The 21,645-nt window shown below is 44.1% G+C and overlaps 1 protein-coding gene across 2 annotated transcripts in view; it reads right to left on the reverse strand.

Moving 5' to 3' along the window:
* Window positions 1–4,537: 4,537 nt before the first annotated feature.
* Window positions 4,538–21,645, reverse strand: part of SKAP2 (src kinase associated phosphoprotein 2) — a 180,831-nt gene continuing 163,723 nt past the window's right edge. The window contains exons 12-13 of one of the 2 annotated variants that reach the window (XM_036761294.1): window positions 7,149–7,250; window positions 4,538–5,095 (exon numbers count right to left, since the gene is read on the reverse strand). In XM_036761294.1, coding sequence (XP_036617189.1) covers window positions 7,158–7,250 — 93 coding nt within the window. In that variant the 3' untranslated portion in view covers window positions 4,538–5,095; window positions 7,149–7,157. Of the gene's footprint in view, window positions 5,096–6,172; window positions 6,923–7,148; window positions 7,251–21,645 lie in introns of those variants that run through there. The other variant, XM_036761295.1, reaches the window with a different exon arrangement.

The following is a 21,645-nucleotide window of genomic DNA, read 5'->3' on the forward strand; positions in this document are numbered from 1 at the left end:
CAGCTGCCTTTGCAGCCTAGTGACACACGGCTCTCTCATACATACTCTAGGTTCAGCTAAGGTGGCTTATGGATAATCATTCCTGACCCAGGGAATGCTATCTCCTTTCTGGACCTTCACACAGGCTGTTCCCTCGTGCCTCCTCACCTCTACATCTTAGAATCCACTGCAAAGCTTTTTGCCCCTCCCAAATTACCTTGCATTTATTTTGGAATTTACTTGTACATGTGTGCATGGTTTCTCTGGGTAGACTGGAAGCTCCTTGAGGGTAAAGAGTGTTTTGGGGTTTTTTGTTTTTGTTTTTCTATCCTAAGGGCCTAGCACAGCAGCCGCAGCATAGCAGGTACCTAATGTTTGTTGATTGATTGGTATGCGCCACCTGAATAGCTGGGCTACTAGAGAGTCTTACGTTCACTTGGCCTACAAGATCAGAGGCAGGGATGGGACTGAATCGAGAGGAAACTTGTCATGCGGATAAGATTCCAGCTGCTTGGGGGACAATGTGGCCACTGTGGTCCATTGATGAGTGATTTTTCAATGACCCAGTGTCTTGGACCAGCAGTCAAGTCAACTGAGCATCTACCAGGAGAAGAGGATTGACTGGGAGGTTGGTCAGCCTGCTGCACTCTAGAAAATTAAAGCTGTAACCTGATCTCAGAGCTACAGATAGATAGGACCTCAGGCAACTGTCCCCTTTCCAACTTGGAGTGGTAAAGTCCTGGGTTCAAATCCACTCTCAGACACTTGTTATTGCCTGCAGGACCCTGGGCAAGTTACGTAACGTCTGTGCCTCAGTTTTCTCATCTGTAAAATATCTCCCAGGGCTGTTGTGAGGATAAAATGAGAAGTTTGATACATATTAGATGTTGTTATTATTGTCTACCCCAGAGTTGTGTGTGTTGCCAGTAAGTCAACAAGCACTTATTAAGTGCTTTCTGTGTACCAAGAGCTGCACTAAGCACTGAGGATACAAATATAAGCAAAAAGGCAATCCCTTCCCTGGAGCAGCTAATGGGGGAGAAAATAAACAAAAGGCAGCTGAAAAGAAAGGGGAGGGGAAAGTGCTTGTGCCCGACAGGAGAGCCAAGTTCAGAGTCAGAAGCAGAGCCTCAAAGTGGGCATCTGGGGGTTCTGGGGGTAGCTCACCAGTGGGAGAAGGGGGCTGAGGGCAGCAAGGAGGAGAAAAAAGGAACCTGCAGAGCGAGAAGGCAGCTGAAGCAAAGAGTCCAAGTCTAGAGAGTCAGAAGCAGAGCTGAGAAGGGAATAGGGAACAGACCCCTTTGTCAGCCTATGGACTGCCTTTCAAAATGTTTTCAGATGGATAAAATAAAATACATTGGATGATGGAAGAAACTAATTATCTTGAAATATGGTTATGATATTTTAAAATCAAAATCATGGACTCCAGGTTAAGAACCTCTGATCTAGTCCACTCTGCCAAACTTACAGATGAGGAAACTGAGGCCAGTATTAGTCACACAGGAATTAAGTGGCTAAGACTCAGAACCAGTTGTCTGACCCTAAAGACCAGCATGGCACTCATCACGTGGACCAGGCTGGTGGGGGAAGGCTCACTAAATAACGAGATTCTCTACATGTATTCCTTTCAGAACAGGGGAGAAAGGAAGAGGAATACCTTATTGGTTGGGATTCCTTTTCTTCCAGAGCAGTCGTCTTTAACCAGTAAACATTCATCCCATTTATTATCTTTTTCTCTCTTTTGAAAGTACCTGTGGGGAAATTTCCCCACAAAAGAGGTGAATTGTATCTCAGGCTACAAAATGGGGACCATTTATGCACATGGACCATAGCGGTTACATTTTCCTCTTGCAGAGCTAAGGCCAATAAAGAGAAGATACAAATGCAGCTCTCACCTAGCTAGAACCGAATGATGAACAATAACAGAAAGTAGTGATGATGATGAGGAGAGAATCTGGAGGGCTCTTCTGGGCTTCACTGGGTGTCACCAAACGTGGCACCACCATCCTGTGAAGTGAAGTCTGATGGTACACCTCTGACTACGAAGGCTGTGGGGGATGAGTTCAGTGCTTCCACTAAACTTGTAGAATGCCCTTGACCCTAGAGTCTCAAAGCTCTCACAGAATCCAAATTTCCAAAGAACTGTCTATTTTTAAAACTCTCACCCCCACCAATGAAAACTCGACCTAAACCAAAGAGAAGGAGTATATAATTAAAAAAACCCCATCAAATTGTAGTTGGATTTGGCCACTATGGAATCCCCTACCTCCAAAGCTTCTTTCCCTATCCAATGAAGAAGACGGTCTTGGGCTCAGGAATTAGAAAGGTCCTTTGGTTGTCATGGATCAGATACAATCAGATAGATGCTAGGCTGGTCCCCGTGAGCCAACACAGCCTGGAAAGCAGGAGTGGGCAAAGATGTCAAATGGTGCCTGTGCTTTCTCTGTTGTCTTCGAAGAAAAGACTCAAAAAGGAATTTTTTAGTGGAAAAACAGAAGTAGTTTGAGGAGCTCAATAGCTATTTTGATGTTTTCCTTTCTCACTTCCTATTCTGATCCTCCTTAACATTCAAATCAATTCCATTTGTTATTGCTTTGGGTAAGGAGCTGAGATCTTTAAAAAAAATGTTATTTTCAAGAGTTGAAAAGTGTTGATTTTGGACATTCAGGGGAAAAGGTGGAAAACTGACTAGACCCAGAAACCGTGAACTAGTTTTAAAAATATTTCAGTAACAGTATTTCAATATAATTGGTTTCTTCTTAAATCATCTATTTTACTGAATGCTTTTAAAAACCTGATTCTGAGAAGGGGTCCCTGGTCTTCACCAGACTGACTGCCAGAGGGGACCAGGACACATGAAAAGGAAGCCCTCCTGTCTTGGAGAAAGTGATTGTGTCTACCCTTTCTGGAAGCCATAAGTTTGGGGAACCCAACATCAGCTAAAAAGTGAGTACCTGCTTCATAGTTCCAACCATGCGAGGTCCCACACCCTTAGTTAATGTGCTAGTCTTAAGATAGCCAACCTTGTTAGCAAAAAAAAAGAAATCATAGAAATAATCAAACGCCACCTGAGGCTTCCATGATTGTGTCAGTTGCTAAATGTTGGGAGAGACACTCTAGATCTAACCCTTGGAGGGGTTTACAGAAACTCTGCAGGGGCAGATCACCTCTGAAAGGAGGAGCTGGTCAGCTGGTCTGGCTGGAGCAGAGGGTGCCTGGACATCACTGGTTTCCCCTCCAGGGGAATGATGGCCAAAAGCTCAAGTTAGACACTGAGGGCAGATTAAAAACCCAGAATGCTATTTTAGGAATACGTTCCACTTCTTTTTGTCTCTTACTAGGGCACAGAACTCAGGACTCAACTGAGCTGGAAGAATCACTGCTCCACCATTGTCTGGGCATCCTGTACATCCAGGCAAAGCTGTGGGTTTTCAATGGCTCAATGAAGCCTGAATCCCCCTAATATTCATGACCCCACAGACTGTCTCCTCTCTGTTTGAGAGAGGGAGTAGTGACCAGAAAGCACTTCTTTGTGAGGGGAGCAGAAGAACTGGTCTGGAAAAACCTGAAAGGTCCAGGACTCCCCAAACCCTGGGCAGGTTCCATCAGCATAACTCAGCCTTGTGGGCCATGCTGGCGGCAGCCTTGATGTTCTCATGGCTGGACCTTCAGGACCCAAATTGCTGGTGGCCACATGATGAATAACTCTAGAGCTTGAAGAGCCTTCCAAAATGACATAGGCCGACTCTGTTATTGTACAGATGGGCCTGAGGCTGAGGATGGACTCAGACTCACTTGTTCAAGGACATGGAGCCAGCTGGTGGCACAGTTCAGTGTCTCCCAACACTGTAGAAGTCAGTCATCCCATAAACATTTATTAAGCACGTACTATATGTGAAAGAGTGCAACGACTGACTTGTGGTCTTTATGCTCTTTTCACTGTGGAAGGACCCTGATTTATTTTTTGGATTGCCATAACACCTGGCTGACCACTGCACCAGGACCAGCCCTGGCCTAGAATGTTGTCCTCGTAAGGGTTGGGTGAGGTTGGGTCCTCACAGCAATAGCAGAGCACAGACCTGGACTGGAGCAGTGACCCAGAGAGGGGTGGAACTTGAGAGTTTTCCAATGAGGGTAGGATGCTTTCTAGGATTATCTGTAATTACAACTAGCTGATACCAAATCCACCACCATCCACTGAAGGCAAAAAGAATGATCCCTTCAGTATGCCTCAAGAACACGGGCCGACTGGGACTCTTCCACCAGAGAAAATGTTCCGTGTATAAAAGTAGGAACCAGAGCGTAGAGCAATCTGTGGTTAAGTCTTGGTCCCTCAGCAATAACAGACATTTGTATTATCCTTACTATTTTGAATACATTCCGATGACAGCCCTATTTCATTTCTTCATTCAGTTTGGAGGCCAGATGGCATTAGAATCATTCACTGCACCTTGTTGTGCTTAATTACTACAATCAACACACTATTTTCCAAATTAATCATAACAAAGTAATTTCATTAGTAACACAGCAGGCTGTTGAATTATTAGCATCATAACAGTTTGCAAACAATTAAACTTTATTTGAACCTTAAAAATTTGCAGAGTGGAACATTATTGTAAGATCTAATGGCAACAGCGTACAAATTCAGTACAGTGCAAATAATCAAGCAAAATGCTATATAAAATATGACTTACAATCACCTTTGAAAAAAATTGGCTCTCTAACTGTTCATAGAAAAACAAATAAAAGTGAAGCAAACAGAATGAAAACACAGCAAATAGAATCTTTTCTAATGCACGGTGTTTAAAATCACATTAATGATATTATGCTCGACTGGAGTGTGCAATACTGTTCAGGGTGTCAAGAAAACTTTTCCCTGTGATATACAAACGATTTCATCAAGTCTCCACACATTGCTTGGAGCTGGATCTAAGGAAATGGACATCGTGATCATGATTCTCCCTCTAAATGGTGGGTCACCTTTCTTCACTTCTTCACCCTCCCCCAAAGAGCCCCAGGAAAATAGCAGTGGGGGCTGGAGGCCTTCACGCCACCATCAATGGGAGAATGTCTGGACAGACATTGTTATTCATCGCTTGGCAAAGGACTCCCTCTCCTGGATTAACAGTAAAAGAAAAAAAAAAACAGAAGGAATTCTCCCAATGTTCTAAATTAGAGATGACTGTAGCCCATGTGGGGGAAGGGTTTCAAAATGGTTCCCCATGTGATGAAAATCTGCTGCCATCTACTGGCCCAACGTGGCAATGCGGAAAGCTTCCCAGAACCCATGCCCATCAGCTTCCCTCTACCCGGGTGTTTTTCTCTTTTTAGCAACTTAACTTGGAAAATCAAGTTTGCTTTGCCTCGTGACATGGAAGTTTCTCTCCAGGCCAAGGTCACCTATTTTTGCTAGTTTGATTTAGATGCTCAAATGTATCTGATTTTTTCTTAAGACTAAGATATCAATTTTTTTCTAAATTATAGTGGAAAGGCAATTTGACCTTTGTTATTTTTTTATGCGTGAAATTAATATAATTTGATCACAAAAACGAGTTTGCCAATTTCACAGTGATGATAGGATGAAGATGAAATACTCCCAGCAGCTTCGATATCCCCAAATCCTGTTGTTTTTGTAAATATTTTTGTATTGTTTTTAAAAAGGGGGAAGGCTGCTTTATGCCCACACCCCCTGGGAGTACAGGAAGGAAAGCCCAGGGAGCGGGTCATCTAACTTAATGAGCTGCCGATAAGGAGCCAAGATCTCCAGTAAAGGCCTCTCAGATCCTATCAGAATCTAGGGCATTTTGCTCCCCTATCTGCCAAAGGTGGGCAGCAGGCCATCACTCCACTGTGGAGCTAACATCATCACAGGTTTACCTGCTGGCAGACGAATGTTCCACAGATTTGCACCTCTTTTCTCGTTAATAAAGTTATGGGAGTGGACCAGGGGATACCAAAGGCCCTGTCTAGCTCTAAACAAGTCTGCATTTCATCATCTAGCCATGAGCTCACCGGCCAAGGGAGGTGTCTAAGTTTAAAATGACAACTTCTTTCACCAAATACAACAGGAAACTCTTTCTTATGATGGCAGTGGGAGCTCTTCTAGCGAATGGGGTAGAGTACATTCAAAAGTGATGCAGCCCCAATGTCTCTGCAGTCATGCTGCAGATAACCCAAATGGTTTTGAACGACAAAGCTGACAGTACGCTGTGTTTTTCCATTCCGGTATTTTTCCTTCTTGTGATCACATTTAATATGATGTAAACTTACCAATAAGGTATAACTTCTTTCAGGATAAAAGGTCACTACTATGTGAAATACCAAATAAATCACTCCCAGCACTTTATCACATTCTCTGAGTGCAGAGGGCCTACTTTAAAACTTGCCTCATTAAGATATATTAAGTGGAAATGTTGGTGAAATTAGACATCGCAGCCACAAAACTTCACTTATTGTAAGTAATAGGCATTATAAAACTCCTGATAAGAATGGTCATCTGACATTTGAGAAACAGTGCTGGGTTCTTCCACAGAGCCAAATGATTGGATTCACACAAAGGAGCTGAATAAATAAAAACTACGATTGCTTCTCACGCAGGACAGCAAAAAGTATAATAATTTTCCTGTGTGTACCAGATTGCTGAGCATAACTTTCCTTTAATCTATGATCATTAAAACACTGTAAAGGAGGACTGTATAAAATTACAGGCAAAGATGAATGGAAAGGAGATACTGATGACTTTCTGAAACATGGAGAAAGAAGAGAAGTCATCACTCGATGCATGGATGGTCTTGCTAAATCCACAGTGTCTCTTGGACTATAACGAAAAGTCAAGCTCCAACTTCTTTCTTCATTTCTAAATGTTAGGATTTGCTGATTTGAAAAAAGCTGATGTTTTTAGATGTGATTCAGAAGCCCACCAACAGGGCTATGAGAAGGATTTCTACAAAGAAAAGGTAGATGAGAAAAGTAGCTAGCTACTTCCAAGAGAAATTTCACAAAGCTTTTTTTTAATTAAACATTTTTTTCCAAGGGTGGAAAGAAAACAATCTTTGACAGACCCACTACGACAATTTCAAAAAAGGGAAAGACATGTTAAAAAAAAAAAAACAACCCAGAACAAGAGAACATATGAGCCATTACAGAAGATTGGATTAAAATGTACTTACCCAGGACTCTCAAATATCATACATCTCCATTATGTAGGCTTTAGGCACCAAGCCAATGGTTCCCTTCATTTCTCCTACCCACCAGCCAAATCTATTGTAGTCCTAATTGAAGACAATATGCAATATTAACCTTTAGTCAGGGAGAAATGCAATCCAGTTGGTATGCAACTTCTTACAAACATTTTCTTTCTTTATAAAGTTAGGACTTGAACTGAAAATTGAAACATTAGAATCTTTTTGTTTCTGGGCACTTTCAAAAATGCTGTTAGGCAAAGATTTAAATGAACTTACAAGACAATGCATTTACTCAGCATAGAAAAAAAAAACAACGGATTCATCCAGTACACACAGCCCCACCCGCCACCACATCAGGCGACTACACCTTTCTTCTGGCTTTTGTCCAATGCTTAAATTCCAATTTTTATGGGTTTCTTAAAGAACTCTGAAATAGCAACTTAATCTGAGATCCCCAACCCCAAGGTGTAATCACAGTATGTGAAGGAGGCGGAAGTATACAGGTAGGGTCTGCCTTAGCTGGTTTGTTTTTTCATTCCACGGAAGTAGAAGATAGGATAAGGGTGAGAGAGATTATTCATGTAGCCAGAGAAGTCTTGGCTTCACCAAAAACAAAAACAAAAAACCAGACAGACTCACACACACAAAAAAAGCACCAAACCCCACAAGGGTCATGGGCAGAAAGGGCTGCAGCCCATGAATAATTAGTGTGGTTGATGGAGCATGAACTACTAGAGAAAGAAATGTGAAAGTGAAGTTTGAAGAACCATTGCCACTTTAAAGCCAGAAAAATAAGAATATCTCTAAAAATTATAACGGGAAAATTGGATTCTATTGAGGAAAAAAAGGATTCCCATGAAGAGTTTCAGAAATCCATCAAGTGTGTGAGGAGAGATAAGTAAGCTTGTCCCCAGCCCCTGCCACCAGGGCAGCACTTCTTACGCAAGTTATGTGTCGGGATGGATTCTTACTCGAAATTTATCTAATTTTAGTGAGATACATAGAAAATAAAATGAATTACAAGTTTCAAGAGATATATCTTCCAAAAGCAATCCTCTTGCGAGCATTAAGGGATCTCAATTTAATTCTTTGCTATAAGATAAATATTTTAAAATCAATGCCAACAGCAATTCAATTGATTAGGACTGTTCCAACTTCCCAGATTCATGGATAAATATGTACAGATACTGCTTAAGTGAGGGAGGAGGGCAAAAGTAATTCGGAAATTAAATTTACAGCAGGCTGACTATTAAATCGGTACATTTAGGGAAAACTGATCTAACTACCCCGATTTGAGTACGTGCAACCTAGTAATAGGGAGGTGAGAGGGGGGTGCTGGGCCTTGGGCTTCCCCCGTAGTGTCAGGGGGTCAGAGGCGACTACCAGAAGAAAAAAGAGAAAAGACGAACATTTTCCCTAAACATAGGAAAGAGGTAGAAAATTAGCAGAACGAGGACTTATTTAACACCTGCGTTTCAGAATATCATTTTTATAAGTTGAAATGGATGGAAACAGTGGCATTTCAAAGATGATGAATATTCTGGTGACAGAAGCCATGTGTGGCTCAAGAGAAGAGTCAGAGGTAAGGTAACTAAACAAGGTCTGAATGAACAAGAGAGGGTTAGTACCATGAATGCAGTGGATAAAGTGGAGTCCAAATTTCTTCTCTGTAAGGCCCTGAAAGACGATGCTCAATGCCAAATGGTTATGATGATGATTATTATTAATTGCTCTTGAGCACTGAATGCAAAGTCAAAAGACCCATGTTAGAGTGTCACCTGCACCCGGGAGCTGTACGACTGTGGGCAATTAACAGCTTATTTGTGTCTCAGTTTCCTTGTCTCTGAAAAGGGCACGATAAGACTTGCCATATATATCTCACAAGACTGTTGTGTGGATCAAATGTGAGCCAAGCCAATCTGACAAGCATTTATTATCACCACCCAATTAAGCACCTGCTGTGTGCAAAGATCACGCATGTGAAAGTTCCCTGTAGCCATCGAGTCCTTGAGAAATGCAAACTATTATAGATATCAACAAACATTTATTGAGTGCCTACTGTGTGTGCCAGGCACTGCGCTGAATGCTGGGGATACAAAAAGAGGCCCAAGCCAGTCCCCACCCTCCAGGAGCTTGCCACCTGGCAGATGATTATCATTGTCCATCTAATGACTAAGTGGGTACTTTTACCATAAGAAGCATGACCTTGGTGAAGCCTGTGATTCTGCCTCCTTGGCTGCACTACGTGGGGTAGGCGGGTGGCCCGGCATGGTGCAGATTGAACAGGACTCCCTCTCTTTCAGCCTCAGTTCCCTCATTTGTAAACAGGGGACAACAACATCACCTCCCTCCAATGAAATCATTGTAAAATGTGTTGCAAACCTTAAGGATCTATATAAATGATAGCTATCATTATTATTATTTCTCAGGCTTTACAAATACCAATCCATGTAAACTTGAAATAATACTCCTTTCCTTGTTCTCTTTAGAGCAATGAACCTGATTATTTCCCAATACATAATGCAGAATAATTTCATCTTTCTTCTAGCGCACAAAGCTCTTTGAAAGCATCCACACTGGGCTGGTGAATAGGGAAAAAGGGTCTATTCCTTCCCACTTGTCCGTGACATACTCCAAACGTTCATATGGACTAGTTGCCCCCCCCCCCCCCTGCCGCCACCTCACCCTGTGGTAGAGCATTCCAAGTTCGTATTGGTCTGATCAGCTACAGCCTGGCCTGAGGCACTGTACCTTGAAGCCAACATCATGATGTCACTTCAGTCCTCTGAGAATAGAGGGCAGCAACCAAGCAACCAACTTATCATGCCAAAGGTGCAGAGAGATCTAATCCCCATCATCTTGGGGCTGTAACCCACAAAAGTGATTCCCTTTGGTAAAGGGAGGGGGTAGTAAAGATTGGTTGAACACGTTATGGCCCAAACATGATTCTGGGGAACTACTTTCAAAACAGGGTTTAAAATGTTTATACTAAAACTAACACAGGAGAAAACACTCATTTTTCTCATACCTGTTCTGTTCCCTTCACAAATTCTACTTTTGACTAAAGGCATCATCTCCCTTTCAAAATGCCAACTCACACTCATTATGCTGGATTTAAAGAAACCTACTGCCAACAAATCACTCTTCCCAAAAGAAGCAATAACACGTTTCATAGCAGGTAGGATCCCATGCCATGGGCCAACCAGTGAGATTCACCAAACGGAGAGCCACAGGAAGAAACAGCAGGGTGAACTGCTTCTGCTATAAACAAATGACTGAAAATTCATATGAAGGGGGAAAAAAGTTTTGGACTAAAATGTGTCTTGGGGGTTTTATGTAAATAAGTTAAACAAATCAAGAAACCATGAAATATATACTTCCCAAAATATATGCTAAAATCTCAAGAGAATTTAAATCAGAAAGGTTCATTTAAAAACACCAAATTTTCATGTCTTTCCATTTGGAAATAATTTCATTTTATGCTCCTGTGTGAAGTTAAGAGATCCAATAAAATACAAGGATGTAAAAATCCAGTAAGCTAATTTATGGATTGGTGGCAGCCACGGAAGGATGTAGACAAGCCTCCCAACATTGACGCTTTTACTTTGATCATTACTACCCTTTGTATGAGCCTCCAGAGCCACATGAATCCCAATCAAACCATTTGCAGTCTGTAAATTGGAATGACTGTACTTCACAGGCTTCCTGGTTCTGGGAGAATGGGATTCCCAGCTTTGTTTGCCCTGAAGATTCCCCATAACCCAAAGGCTCCTCCCACAAATATACTCTACACCTTGGTTTCCCTTCTCATCCTAAAAAAATCTGATTTATTCTTAATTATAAACTGCTTACAGTGGACAAAATAATGCCATCGATCCAATGTTATCTTTTTGTCCACATGCCAATGACAGTATTGTTGAGTAATGTCACATATGGGCCATTTTTTAAAAGACCTAACTCTATATATTGGCAGTAAAGAGGAGGAATAAATAGATGAAGAAACCTCCCCCCTTCCTCCACTCTGCCATCTAAATCTCCATGCGTTCTTAAAGGTCAGAGAGCCTGCCGTCATGCATGGAGCATCCAAGAGCTGTCCGGTCCATACAAGGTCTGCCATCCGGGATCCCTCCCTCGGGTCAGCTCTTCACATCCACTAAAATGCTAACCTAGGCAAGTGGCTAGGCTTCAGGAGGCCTGATAAAATAATGAAGAGTCCTTTAATCTATAGGAAACCATTCTAGTCAATTTATAAGAAATATTGCATCCCTTTGTAAGACGTGTAATTATTTTCTATTAATCATGTGCTATAAAGCTACATTATGCGGTTATTCTGTTATCACTAGAAAGAGGCCTGCAGTCAGTTTCTGACAATGTTAGGTAATTACTAGCACAAAGCTTCTTTCTCCTCTGTGGGAATGCGATCAAGGTCCAGAGGTGTGAGGATGCTCACTGTATGAAAATAACACTCCAAAGAAACTCAGTATCTGCGAAATGAATGGCTTCCAGGCAGAAAGCAATACGGTAGTAAAAGCCAAAAAAAAAATTCAGAAAAAGCACCCAATTGTGGTGGAGAGTGAAGGCTTCCTCCCCTTCCCTCCTCCCCTAGATACTCTCTTTTCATATTTCAGACTAGCAAATTATTTGGATCCTCTGTTTTGTTTAATGATCAAAGCATAAGGTGCCAATTAATAGTTATTAAAGCTGCAAAATACAGTGATTGTGTCATTTTGAGAATGTCCATGCAAAAGGGAAAAAGCTAGTTCAGCCAAACTAAAGACTGGCCAAAGAATCAGGAGATGTGTACTTGTTAACTAATCTGTCTCTGCTGCTGGCATATCATTTTACACCTAAGTGGGGCCATGTTAGTGACTTAAGTCCTTTTCAGATTGAGGCCATTCCTCCTGGTTTATCATCCACTTTCTAGAAACCATCTGCTCAAAAGCTTCCTTCTTATCCCAAGTCTCAGCATTAATAGGGCTTTGGGGGAGGGGGCCCCACTCTTCCAGGCATTGGTTTTCACTGTTTGAAAGCAACAGGTGCAGGACAGGTTAGGACCAGAGGGCGATGATGACGGCAGTCTGTTTCCCAAACACACACAAGCCCTTCGGCAAAACCAAGGTGATTTTATCTCCAGACACTAGCTATTTGTTCCTTAGGAACTGGTTAATTTTAACATTATTTGTCAGCTTATAAGTTATCAATTCAGAAGAAGAGCTTTCTAGTCACCAATGGAAAAAACAATTGGGGCCTAGAGCAGAGATTTTTTCCAGAGAGCACGCACCTTTTGAATTGGACACCTCTTCAAAATCTTTAAATATCTGCCTCAGAGCTACTCTGCAGAGTCACTTCCTAGTTTCCCCAACGTGCAGCTATTACAAAAAACCAACAACAACCAAAGCGTCCGGCCAGCTGTTCCTTTTTTATGCAGCCCCTGAAAAAAGGCAAATAGGAAATGGACAGGTCTGAGGGAAAAAGCCAAGAGGGGCCACCATGCGACGTCTGGAAATCGGCCTGATGGCTTCACAGTCACATCTCTGCCACTAAAGCCCAACTTCTCTGGAACTTCAGCTGCCAGGGAAGTCAAGTTTCGTGGTTTTGTTGGCAGGGGAGGAGGGGAAGGGGAAATCTTCTGTCTCCTGTTTTGATAAAAATAGGGAAATGCCAGTGGAAGGAACTGAGTAAGCCACAGAGCGCAGTGTGGCTACAGGGGGCACCTTTGTGGGAGGCGGCCTGGGGGCATGGAGTCACTCAGAACCAGATTCAAATCCCACCTCAGACACTCACCAGCTGGATGACCTTCTCCTCTCTGAGCCTCAGTCTCCCCAAGGGTGAAATAGAGATCTTCTGGGAACATTCCACAGCTAGGTTAGTCCTGACAACCAGATTTAATGTGGGGGAGGGATGGCGTATCATAGGATTATTTAACTTAAACTCCTGTACTTTTCAATGCCTATATGCGTGTATACATGTATTTGTATATATGTATATATGCATGTGTGCTTATATGTGCATAAACACGTGTGCAGAAACACATATATAGCTGGGTGGCCTAGTAGATAAGAACCCTGGGCAAGTCACTTCACCCTATTTGCCTCAGCGTCCTCATCTGTAAAACGAGCTGGAGAAGGAAGTGGCAAGGAAGACCCAAATGGGGTCATGAAGAGTCGGACACAACTGAACAGAAATACACGTGTGTGTGCATGTACATGCGTGTATGTGTGTGCATATGTGTATAGATGCGTGTATACATGTGTATGTGTGTGCGTGTTCAGGCATGTGCGTGCATGTATAATGTATCTTTGCATGTGCGTGTGGGCATGTGTGTGCATGTATGTGATGTATGGCTGTGTATGTATACATGTATGCGTGTGCATATATATGTGCATGTAGATGTGCAGGCGTACAGGCATATGCGTGTGCGTACACTTATGTGTGCATATGTATGCAGATATGGAGATACGTGTGTGCATGTACATGTGTGTATGCGTGTGCATACATGCATGTGTGTGCATGCGCATGTGCGTGTTCAGGTATGTGTGTACGTGTATAATGTATCTTTGCATGTGCGTGTGGGCATGTGTGTGTATGTGATGTATGGCTATGTGTGTATGTATGTATGCGTGTGCATATATGTATGTGTATGTAGATGTGTAGGCGTACAGGCATATGTGTGTGCGTACACTTATGTGTGCATATGTATGTGTTGGCGTATATATGTGTGCGTCTGTGCATATGTATGTATGTGTATGTAGATATGGAGATGTGCATGTGTGTGTGCGGGTACACATGATGACCCCGAGGCACTGGAACCCTCTGAAATACCTTCTGAATGAACTCCCCCTCCCCCTCCTCCCCAGCACACCCCTGACCTACAGCTGGAAGGGGCCCTCTGTCCGATAGAGGGGGCAGAGCCTTTCTTTACATCATGGACCATGGTTACTGCCCCACCCTCCCCCCTGCTCCTTGGCCAGGCTCCCTCTGCCGAGAGGGCTCCCAGAGGTGGAACCTGAGCCCTTCGGATCAGGAGGGGGAAGGGCAGAGTTGTGATGAAGGCAGCATTGTAGCGGCTCACAATTGGCTGGGCCACCCACCCCCATGGGCCTAGTCAGGTGGGCTGGGCAAAGGCTGAAGGAGCAACAGACCTTCTAAAATGTTCCATTAACTGATCTAAAGACAGGGTAAAAGAAGTCAGAAGGTAGTAAGTACCTCTGTGGGCATCACTGTTAAATGGTTCAACCAGCCAACTAGCGTCTATGGTGTCCGTGGTGGCACATCTCTAAGAAGTTCTCTCACTTCAGGCCCAGCAGAGGTGGCAGGGTGTGAGAGCAGATCCTGAGAGTATACTGTGGTGGGGGGGGGGGACTCCTTCCATTCTCCTGGACCCCCTCAAGACGAGTCCTAACCTCCCCCTGCATAAGCCACCATGGCTGAGCTTCTGCTCAGGGCCTGAGACCTTCCCATCTCTGTGGGAGCTCCCAAAGAGGAGGCCCTGGAAGGAGATTTGAACGGAGGCCCTTTAAATGACCAAATGTACACAGACTGAGTGCCTGCTGTGTACAGGGCATCGTACTCAACAAAAGCTAGATGAAATTGGGTGCTAAACCTCATTGACTTTACGCCCTGTTCAGCTCTATGGACCATGCACATGGCCTGGGTATGATGGTACACTTGAACACATCCCACTCCTCAATATTAATTCTAGTGTCAAAGAGAAATTCCTCGGTTGGGTATCTACGGCTCTTTAAAGCCTTCTTCCAAGCTCCCTCTCTAGGGTCACACATGACCCCTCTTCATATGGCCGATGGTCCTGCCATTCTGGCCTCTTGCTGGTTCTCATACACAGCCCCAGGTACCCCTTACAGTGATTGTCTGTTTCCTGTGCATAGACCCTCGCTCTTCCCCTCTGCCTCCTGCACAAGAATGGCTGTTTTCTTTCCAGACTCGGTCTAGGTGGTGCCTTGTGCAGGAGAGAAGGCCTGTCCTCGTACCCTGGGCCTCACGCCGGCCTGGCAGTCCCTTCACTGAGGCCAAGCCCCACTTCCATTCAAACAAAAGGCAGAACTTTGTCTTCTGTGCCTGTGCCCAGCATACAAAAGAAACCAAGCAAATGCACAGTGTTGACTAACGTGCTTAGCACAGTGTCCTCCCTTCAGCAGGACCTGAGAATCCATTGGTGTCTGCTGTGGTTTCCCGTTGTTTCTCTGGGGCTGCTTCTCTTACTGAAGAGCACATTGTGGGAAGCATGCCCCTCGACCGTGGAGACATTGCCCCTTGTGCACTTGGGCTTGGGGCCAGGTCAGCTCAGGATGGAGGCGAATCTGTGGGGTGCACGCCCATGACGTTGTTAACCAAATGCAACCTGACACAAAGAAACTCAAGGGCAGTGGGCATCAACAGGTGGAAATATCGACTTCCCCCAACAACAAGGTAGAATGAATAGTGGGGAAAGAGACTGTCCTTGGTTAAAATAGATAGGTTCCCTGTCAGCAGATGAGGTCCAGGTGCTGTAAATAGAGCTGTCCTATGGAACCTTTCAAAACCAGCCGTCTGACTTGGGGCCCAGAACGGGTTAGATGATGATGGATAAAAAGTTAGGAGGGCCAAAACTCACTCTGTAATGCACTACACTAATGGACCGCCATCAAATTTTTTGAATATTTAAAATAATAAAAAAAGGCAACTCAGCCTTTCTATTCTCATCATGTGAATCAAATGATTGGGGTGAATGTGATGAACCAACCATTAGAAAAAGGTGAGCTCATTATTTAAAACTTAGCCAAGAGATGACAGAAGTTCTCACTTTGCTTTGGGCCCCTAGACAGGGCTTTGCCCATCCCACTCCTCAGTCTTTGGTTTTTTTGTTTTTAAATTTTAAAAACTCTTTTAAAAGCTAGAACTCTCAGGCCTCCTCTGCCCCAGGCTGCATTAGTGGAGCACATGCCTCAGGATTGTTTTTTTCCTCATTCTCTTCTTCTCCTCTTACTGTGGGGATGAAGGAGCCACCCTTTGTGCAGAAGGCCAACTCTTCAGTAAATCACTCATGAAAGGTGAAAAAGAAGGGTAAGAACGTGGTAGGCACTTTTCTGATGATTTCACATTGATAGATAATGCAAGAGAACGTGTGGCTTGGGAAGCATAGATGTCGGGCATGGCCCCTACTCAAACGTCCAGTTCCCTTCAAGGCTCCGCTCAGGTGCCTCTGGGGGCTGGCCTTGATTTCCCCCAGGCTGGGAGGGCTCCCTGCCCTCTCTAAGAAGGACTGTAGAGACACTTTGGATGGACTTTTCTGCTTCTCTCCTCACCCCATAATTTCCCTGACGGCAGAGACTACTTAGTGGTTTTAATTCCCAGTGCCTTACACATAGTAGGTGAATAATGAATGCTTGTTGAATCGAACTGAATTTCAGGCCAAATAACCCCCATCAGATGCTGATGCTGAAACGATAACATTCCATACAATCTAGATTCATGAATGTGTTGTTCTCCTGTTTTAAGCTTAAAGCACAAACACACTCAAGCTTGGCAAGGAAGTTTAACCTTAGTTTTGGCTGTTAGTGCTCAATTCCTGAAGATCAATGAAAAGGTTCATCTGTCTCGAAAGGCTTTGGCTGACTGTCATGTTAAAGAAATTAAAACCCAAGCTATCATTTTGGAGTGGTAACTCACTCTGGTGATGTAGCCTTCAATTAAAACACATACAAACTCTGTGCTCATTACACTTGGGAATGTGCTGAATTATATAAAAAAATCCTCAAGAAAGAAAAAATAACTTAAATTTCAGTGTTGGTAAAAAATATTTTACTGTGTGGAAGAGGGAAGGCAAAATAGTTCTAGTTTAGGCAAAACCTGAATGTCCCTAACTACTACCAAGGGGCTCTTGGCCTGACCACTTTGGTTTACTTAAGAGGCCTGGCAGAGAAAGCCTGAAAGGCCCAAGTTATAGGTTCTCCTTGTAGGGCGAGTGGCCCTTGGATTGATTATTGGTAAAGTGCAAAGGTTAAAATTCTGAAAATGCCACAGACACTTTGAAGAAGGGAATGAGTAGATCCAGGAGCCCCCTGACAGCTGCTAATTAGGAAGTGTGAGAAAGGGGAGGGGGAGGGCTCCAGCTCTCCTGACAGTTCTATTTCACAATAACACAGCACACAGTGTTTACTCCAGGATCAAATGCTGCTATTAGTTAATAGCATCCCATGCATGGGACTTCCATCTCCCAAGTCAACTGTGCTTTGTGGTTACCACCTTACAAATCTTTCTCAAGAAATAAAAGCCACCCAATTAAAAAGGAACAAAGACCAAAATTCAGCTCAATCTCTAATGTCAAAGCCAATGAAAAAAGGCCTTCTCCAATCACATCCATAATTGTAGAATGTTCTCCACTGAAATGAAGGATTCCTTCTGACTATCCCACAGGGTGCCTATTCTTACAGCCTCAAGGAACATGGTTTTAATGAAAACTATCCGTGTTACTTTAAAAGAAAAGGACTAGTATCAGAGACCAAGAAGATACTCTAGTGGTATGTAAAATCAGACAGTGATAACTTAGCATTTTCAATTGTATGCCACTGCATAAACAAAAATCTACTATTATTCAAAACACTGTTTAACTGGATTCAACTGATCATGAAAGGTCATGGTGAAATTCTGTAGGGAGCTTTGAACCCATACAAACTCTGTCAGACTGTTAGTGAGGCATTCGTTCAATGCTTATGTTAAACTTGGTATCATCAGCAAGTTTTTTCCGCTTGTCACCAATACCTGGTTGATGCTAAGCCAGAGCCAAACTGCTTTGACTCATGGCACCATTTTGGATGTGCCCAGAACAATTACCTGCACTGCTCACCTGGCGCCACTAGATGGTGTGAAAACGGTAAAGGTGAAATTTCACACCAGCACAAAGTGTGAGTAAAAAAGGCAAGAATCAGAGGTCAGGAAATAACCAGCAACAATGTGCTTGTTGTATTTTAAAAAGTGTCCCTGCAAGCCACCAGGTGAACCTTGAATCTAAATAAATTTGAATTCTGAATGGGCGCTTTTTTTGCTTGTATGAACAGTATCGGGGCATCACAAAAGGTCAGAGCAGGAAGGGACCTCAGATTATTCTAGTCCAACCTTCTGGCCTAATGTCACCCAGATAAGGGTCACCCAGATGAGGGCGAGGGCTGGGATGGACCCTGAAGTCGTACGAGATCATTTCCTTTTAGGGAATAAAAATCCTCAGGCCACACCACTTCCTCACCAAGTTCCCCAAATTTCTGTCGCTATTGTTGATATACTAAATAAACTAGTGGCAACATCTCAGCAGCCTGTGTTTACCCATCTTGGGGTGGGAGAGTAAGATTGTTGGGTCCTTTCCAAAGACAACAGCGTAGATGTCATCAGGCACACTGTTAGGAGATGGGCGTGAGAGAGGAGAGGGGCCCCGAGGCAAGCTGTGGAGCAGCCAGAGCCTTTCTGTGCTATCACCCCCTGCCCTTTTCTTGTCTCCCTGCATCCCTAACTCGCCTCACACCCTAGCATCCCATGCCTTCATCCTGGCCAAGACAGGTCCAAAGACCCCCCGCTCCCTGCCTCACTTCCCTTCCCCTTTCTCACCCTCCTCTCCTGTTTCTTCCCCCTTCAGCATCCTGGGAGAAGCCTGGATGCTCCGAGCTGGCAGAGACAGGCGCCTCTGCTGTGATCCAGTCTGACTGGTACCCAGCCAGGAATGCCTTCTCCAGCATGCCCTCAACAAGACGTCATTCAGCCTCTGCTTGAAATATCACAGACCTAGAGGTCATTAAGCCAACCTTCTTCATTCTACAGATGAAGAAACAAAATCAGGGACCAAGAGACTTAGCTGAGGCTGCCCACAGTCAGGAGTGGGGAGGGCTCAGATGGGAAGTAAGGCCCTGACTCTCTGCCTCTCCCCACTTCAGATCAATTCCATTTGTCAAAAGTCTTCTGTCACATCCAAGTAAAAACCAACACTTTTACACTCATCTTTTAAACTAATCGGGGGGCAGCTCACTTCATGCCCTCTTGATCCCTGGGAACATAAACTCTTGTGGGGCACAGGCTCCCCAAAGACCCACAGAAGGAGTAAGAAGAAAGGGGGAGATAGAGAGAGGTGAGACAGGCTGAGAGGGGAGAGATGTCTGGCCAGGGCACCTCTGCCGTTTGCCACCTGAGGCAGCTGCTTCCTTGCCCTCCAAAGAACGGTCAGCCCTGGCTACATGAGTGGCTTCATCCCTCTGACTAGACCCTTCTGACTCATCCTGGGAGGGCAGAAACCACCTCCCCTACGGAAGATGACAAAGATGCCACACCTCCGTAATTACGCTTTAATGACAGTTCCACGTTAATACAAAGTAAGCTTCAGAGCTTAATTTCAATTATGGAACTGAGATAGGAGTGTAATGACATTACCAGCCTACAAGTGATCTTGTTAGCTGAGGGCACTACCCAGAGCTCGTCTGTGGGGCACCTGACTGATAATGAAATGCCCTGGCTCTTATCTACATCATCCCCATATGGGCCAAGATTTCCCCACACAGCACAGGCTCACAGGATTTTGACAGCCTCACATATCACTTAAAAAAAACAATGAAAAAGAAATCTGTCCAATTTTTAAAATGGGGAAAAAATGTCCCTTACGTCCATGTGCTTTTAACTGGCAATGATTTTAAGTGGCAGCTGTGATTTCTGTGGTGGCTAGAGAGAGAGCAAGCCAGGGAGGTGGAAGTCTGGTTTGAGACACACTGGCTGGGTTGCCCTGGGAAAGTGCCTTCCCTTCCCGATGGCCCATGCCACTCTCTGAGGCTGAGATAAGAGAAGGTGCTGGCCCATGCAAGTCAGAGGAGGTTCTGCAGCCAGGAGCCACTTGTCCTGCCCCAGTCCCTCTCTCCCCATTAGTGTACAAAGCACTGGGTCTAGAGTCCAAGGGCCAGAGTGGTCCACTGTCCTTCTGCTTGCCCCTTGCTGGCTAGCTGGGTGACCTTGGTCAATTCCATTTCCTTCTCTGACCTTAAGTTCTACACACCTTCAGTATCAAAGGATGGACTCAAGGCAGTGGGGCACAGGGGGAAAGCTCCAGTTCTGGAATCAGAGGACCTGGGTTCAAATCCCACCTTGGAGGCTCTCTACCTGTGTGACCTTGGGAATCTCCTGGGACCTCAGTTTTCTCATCTGTAAAATGAGGGAGTTGGATGAGATGGCTTCTGAAGGATGTTCCTGCTATAAGTTTAGGATCCTCAGAGACTTCCTGGCTTTCAATCCTAAACCTGTGTGATTATGTAAGTTATGGAAAATCCAGTTCAAATCCTGGGCCAGACACTTACTAACGAGGTGGCAGCTAGGTGGCACCACAGTGCCAGAGCTCTGGGCCTGGAGTCAGGAAGACCCGAGTTCAAATTCAGTCTCAGACACTTTCTAGCTGTGTGACCCTGGGCAAGTCACTGAATCTCTCTGTCCCCTTCAGCGGTCTCAACTGTAAAAGAGAGATGATAACAGCATCCATCTCCCAGGGTGGAGGCGGAGATCGAATGACATAATGTGTGTCCAGTGTTTAGCCTGGCACATAGTAGGTGCTTCATAAATGCTCATCCCTTCCTCTTGTCCCAGTTACCAGATGCATGCCCTTGAGTTGGTCCCTTCAACCCTTGGGGCCCCAGTTTCCTACCCTTCCAGCTCCAGGATCTTATGTGAGCTAAGACATCACGAGGTCATTCTTCAAGAGTCCTAGGAAATGTCCTTGAAAGGAACTGAATTGGACAGCTAAACTCCCATCCACAGGAGCCATCAGAATGAGCTGTTGACCTGCTTAACAAAGACTTAACTACAGGTTGAATCCTACAGCAGCAATGTTTATACACCTTCAGGAGTGAGGAGGAGAGGTTAGACAGGAATCTCCCTGAGGGCAGGGCCTGGTCTGTACCACCCCAGAGCCTCAGATGCTCAGTAAATGGTTGTTGAATGAAGTTGAATTGGTGCATCAGATAGGTTGTGTCCCAAAAGTCTTGCTACTTTTAAAATAGCTTCCCTGAGCACAAAGCCGCCCCTAAACCTTTGCTTTGTGATTGATAGAACGCTTTTGCTGCTAAGAGCTTGAAGTGTTTTCATATGTAACATCACATTTATTTCTACAACATCCCTATAAAGTAGAGAGGGGAAGATATTATCTCTGTATTACAGCTGGAGAAATTGGGACTTGGAGATGTATCCAGTCCAAGGTCAGAGAGTTAATCAGTGCCAGACTTCGGACTCTAAGCCAAGATACAGTCAAGACATTATCCGTTTAAGAACAGAATACTTCTAAATAGGCCCATAGCTTAAGAAGCCTGAAGAAAGAAAGTCTGCTGTGACAGAAAAGCACAGAGCCATTACTGTATTATGTTTCCATGTATGCATATGTATGTGTACATGTATGTATCCCCAACTAAACAAGTCACACAACTAAAAAATCCCCAAATCTGCTGGAATTAAAAAAAAAAACAACATTAAC

The sequence above is a fragment of the Trichosurus vulpecula genome, chromosome 5, assembly GCF_011100635.1.
Source record: "Trichosurus vulpecula isolate mTriVul1 chromosome 5, mTriVul1.pri, whole genome shotgun sequence".
NCBI classification, from domain to species: Eukaryota; Metazoa; Chordata; class Mammalia; order Diprotodontia; family Phalangeridae; genus Trichosurus; species Trichosurus vulpecula.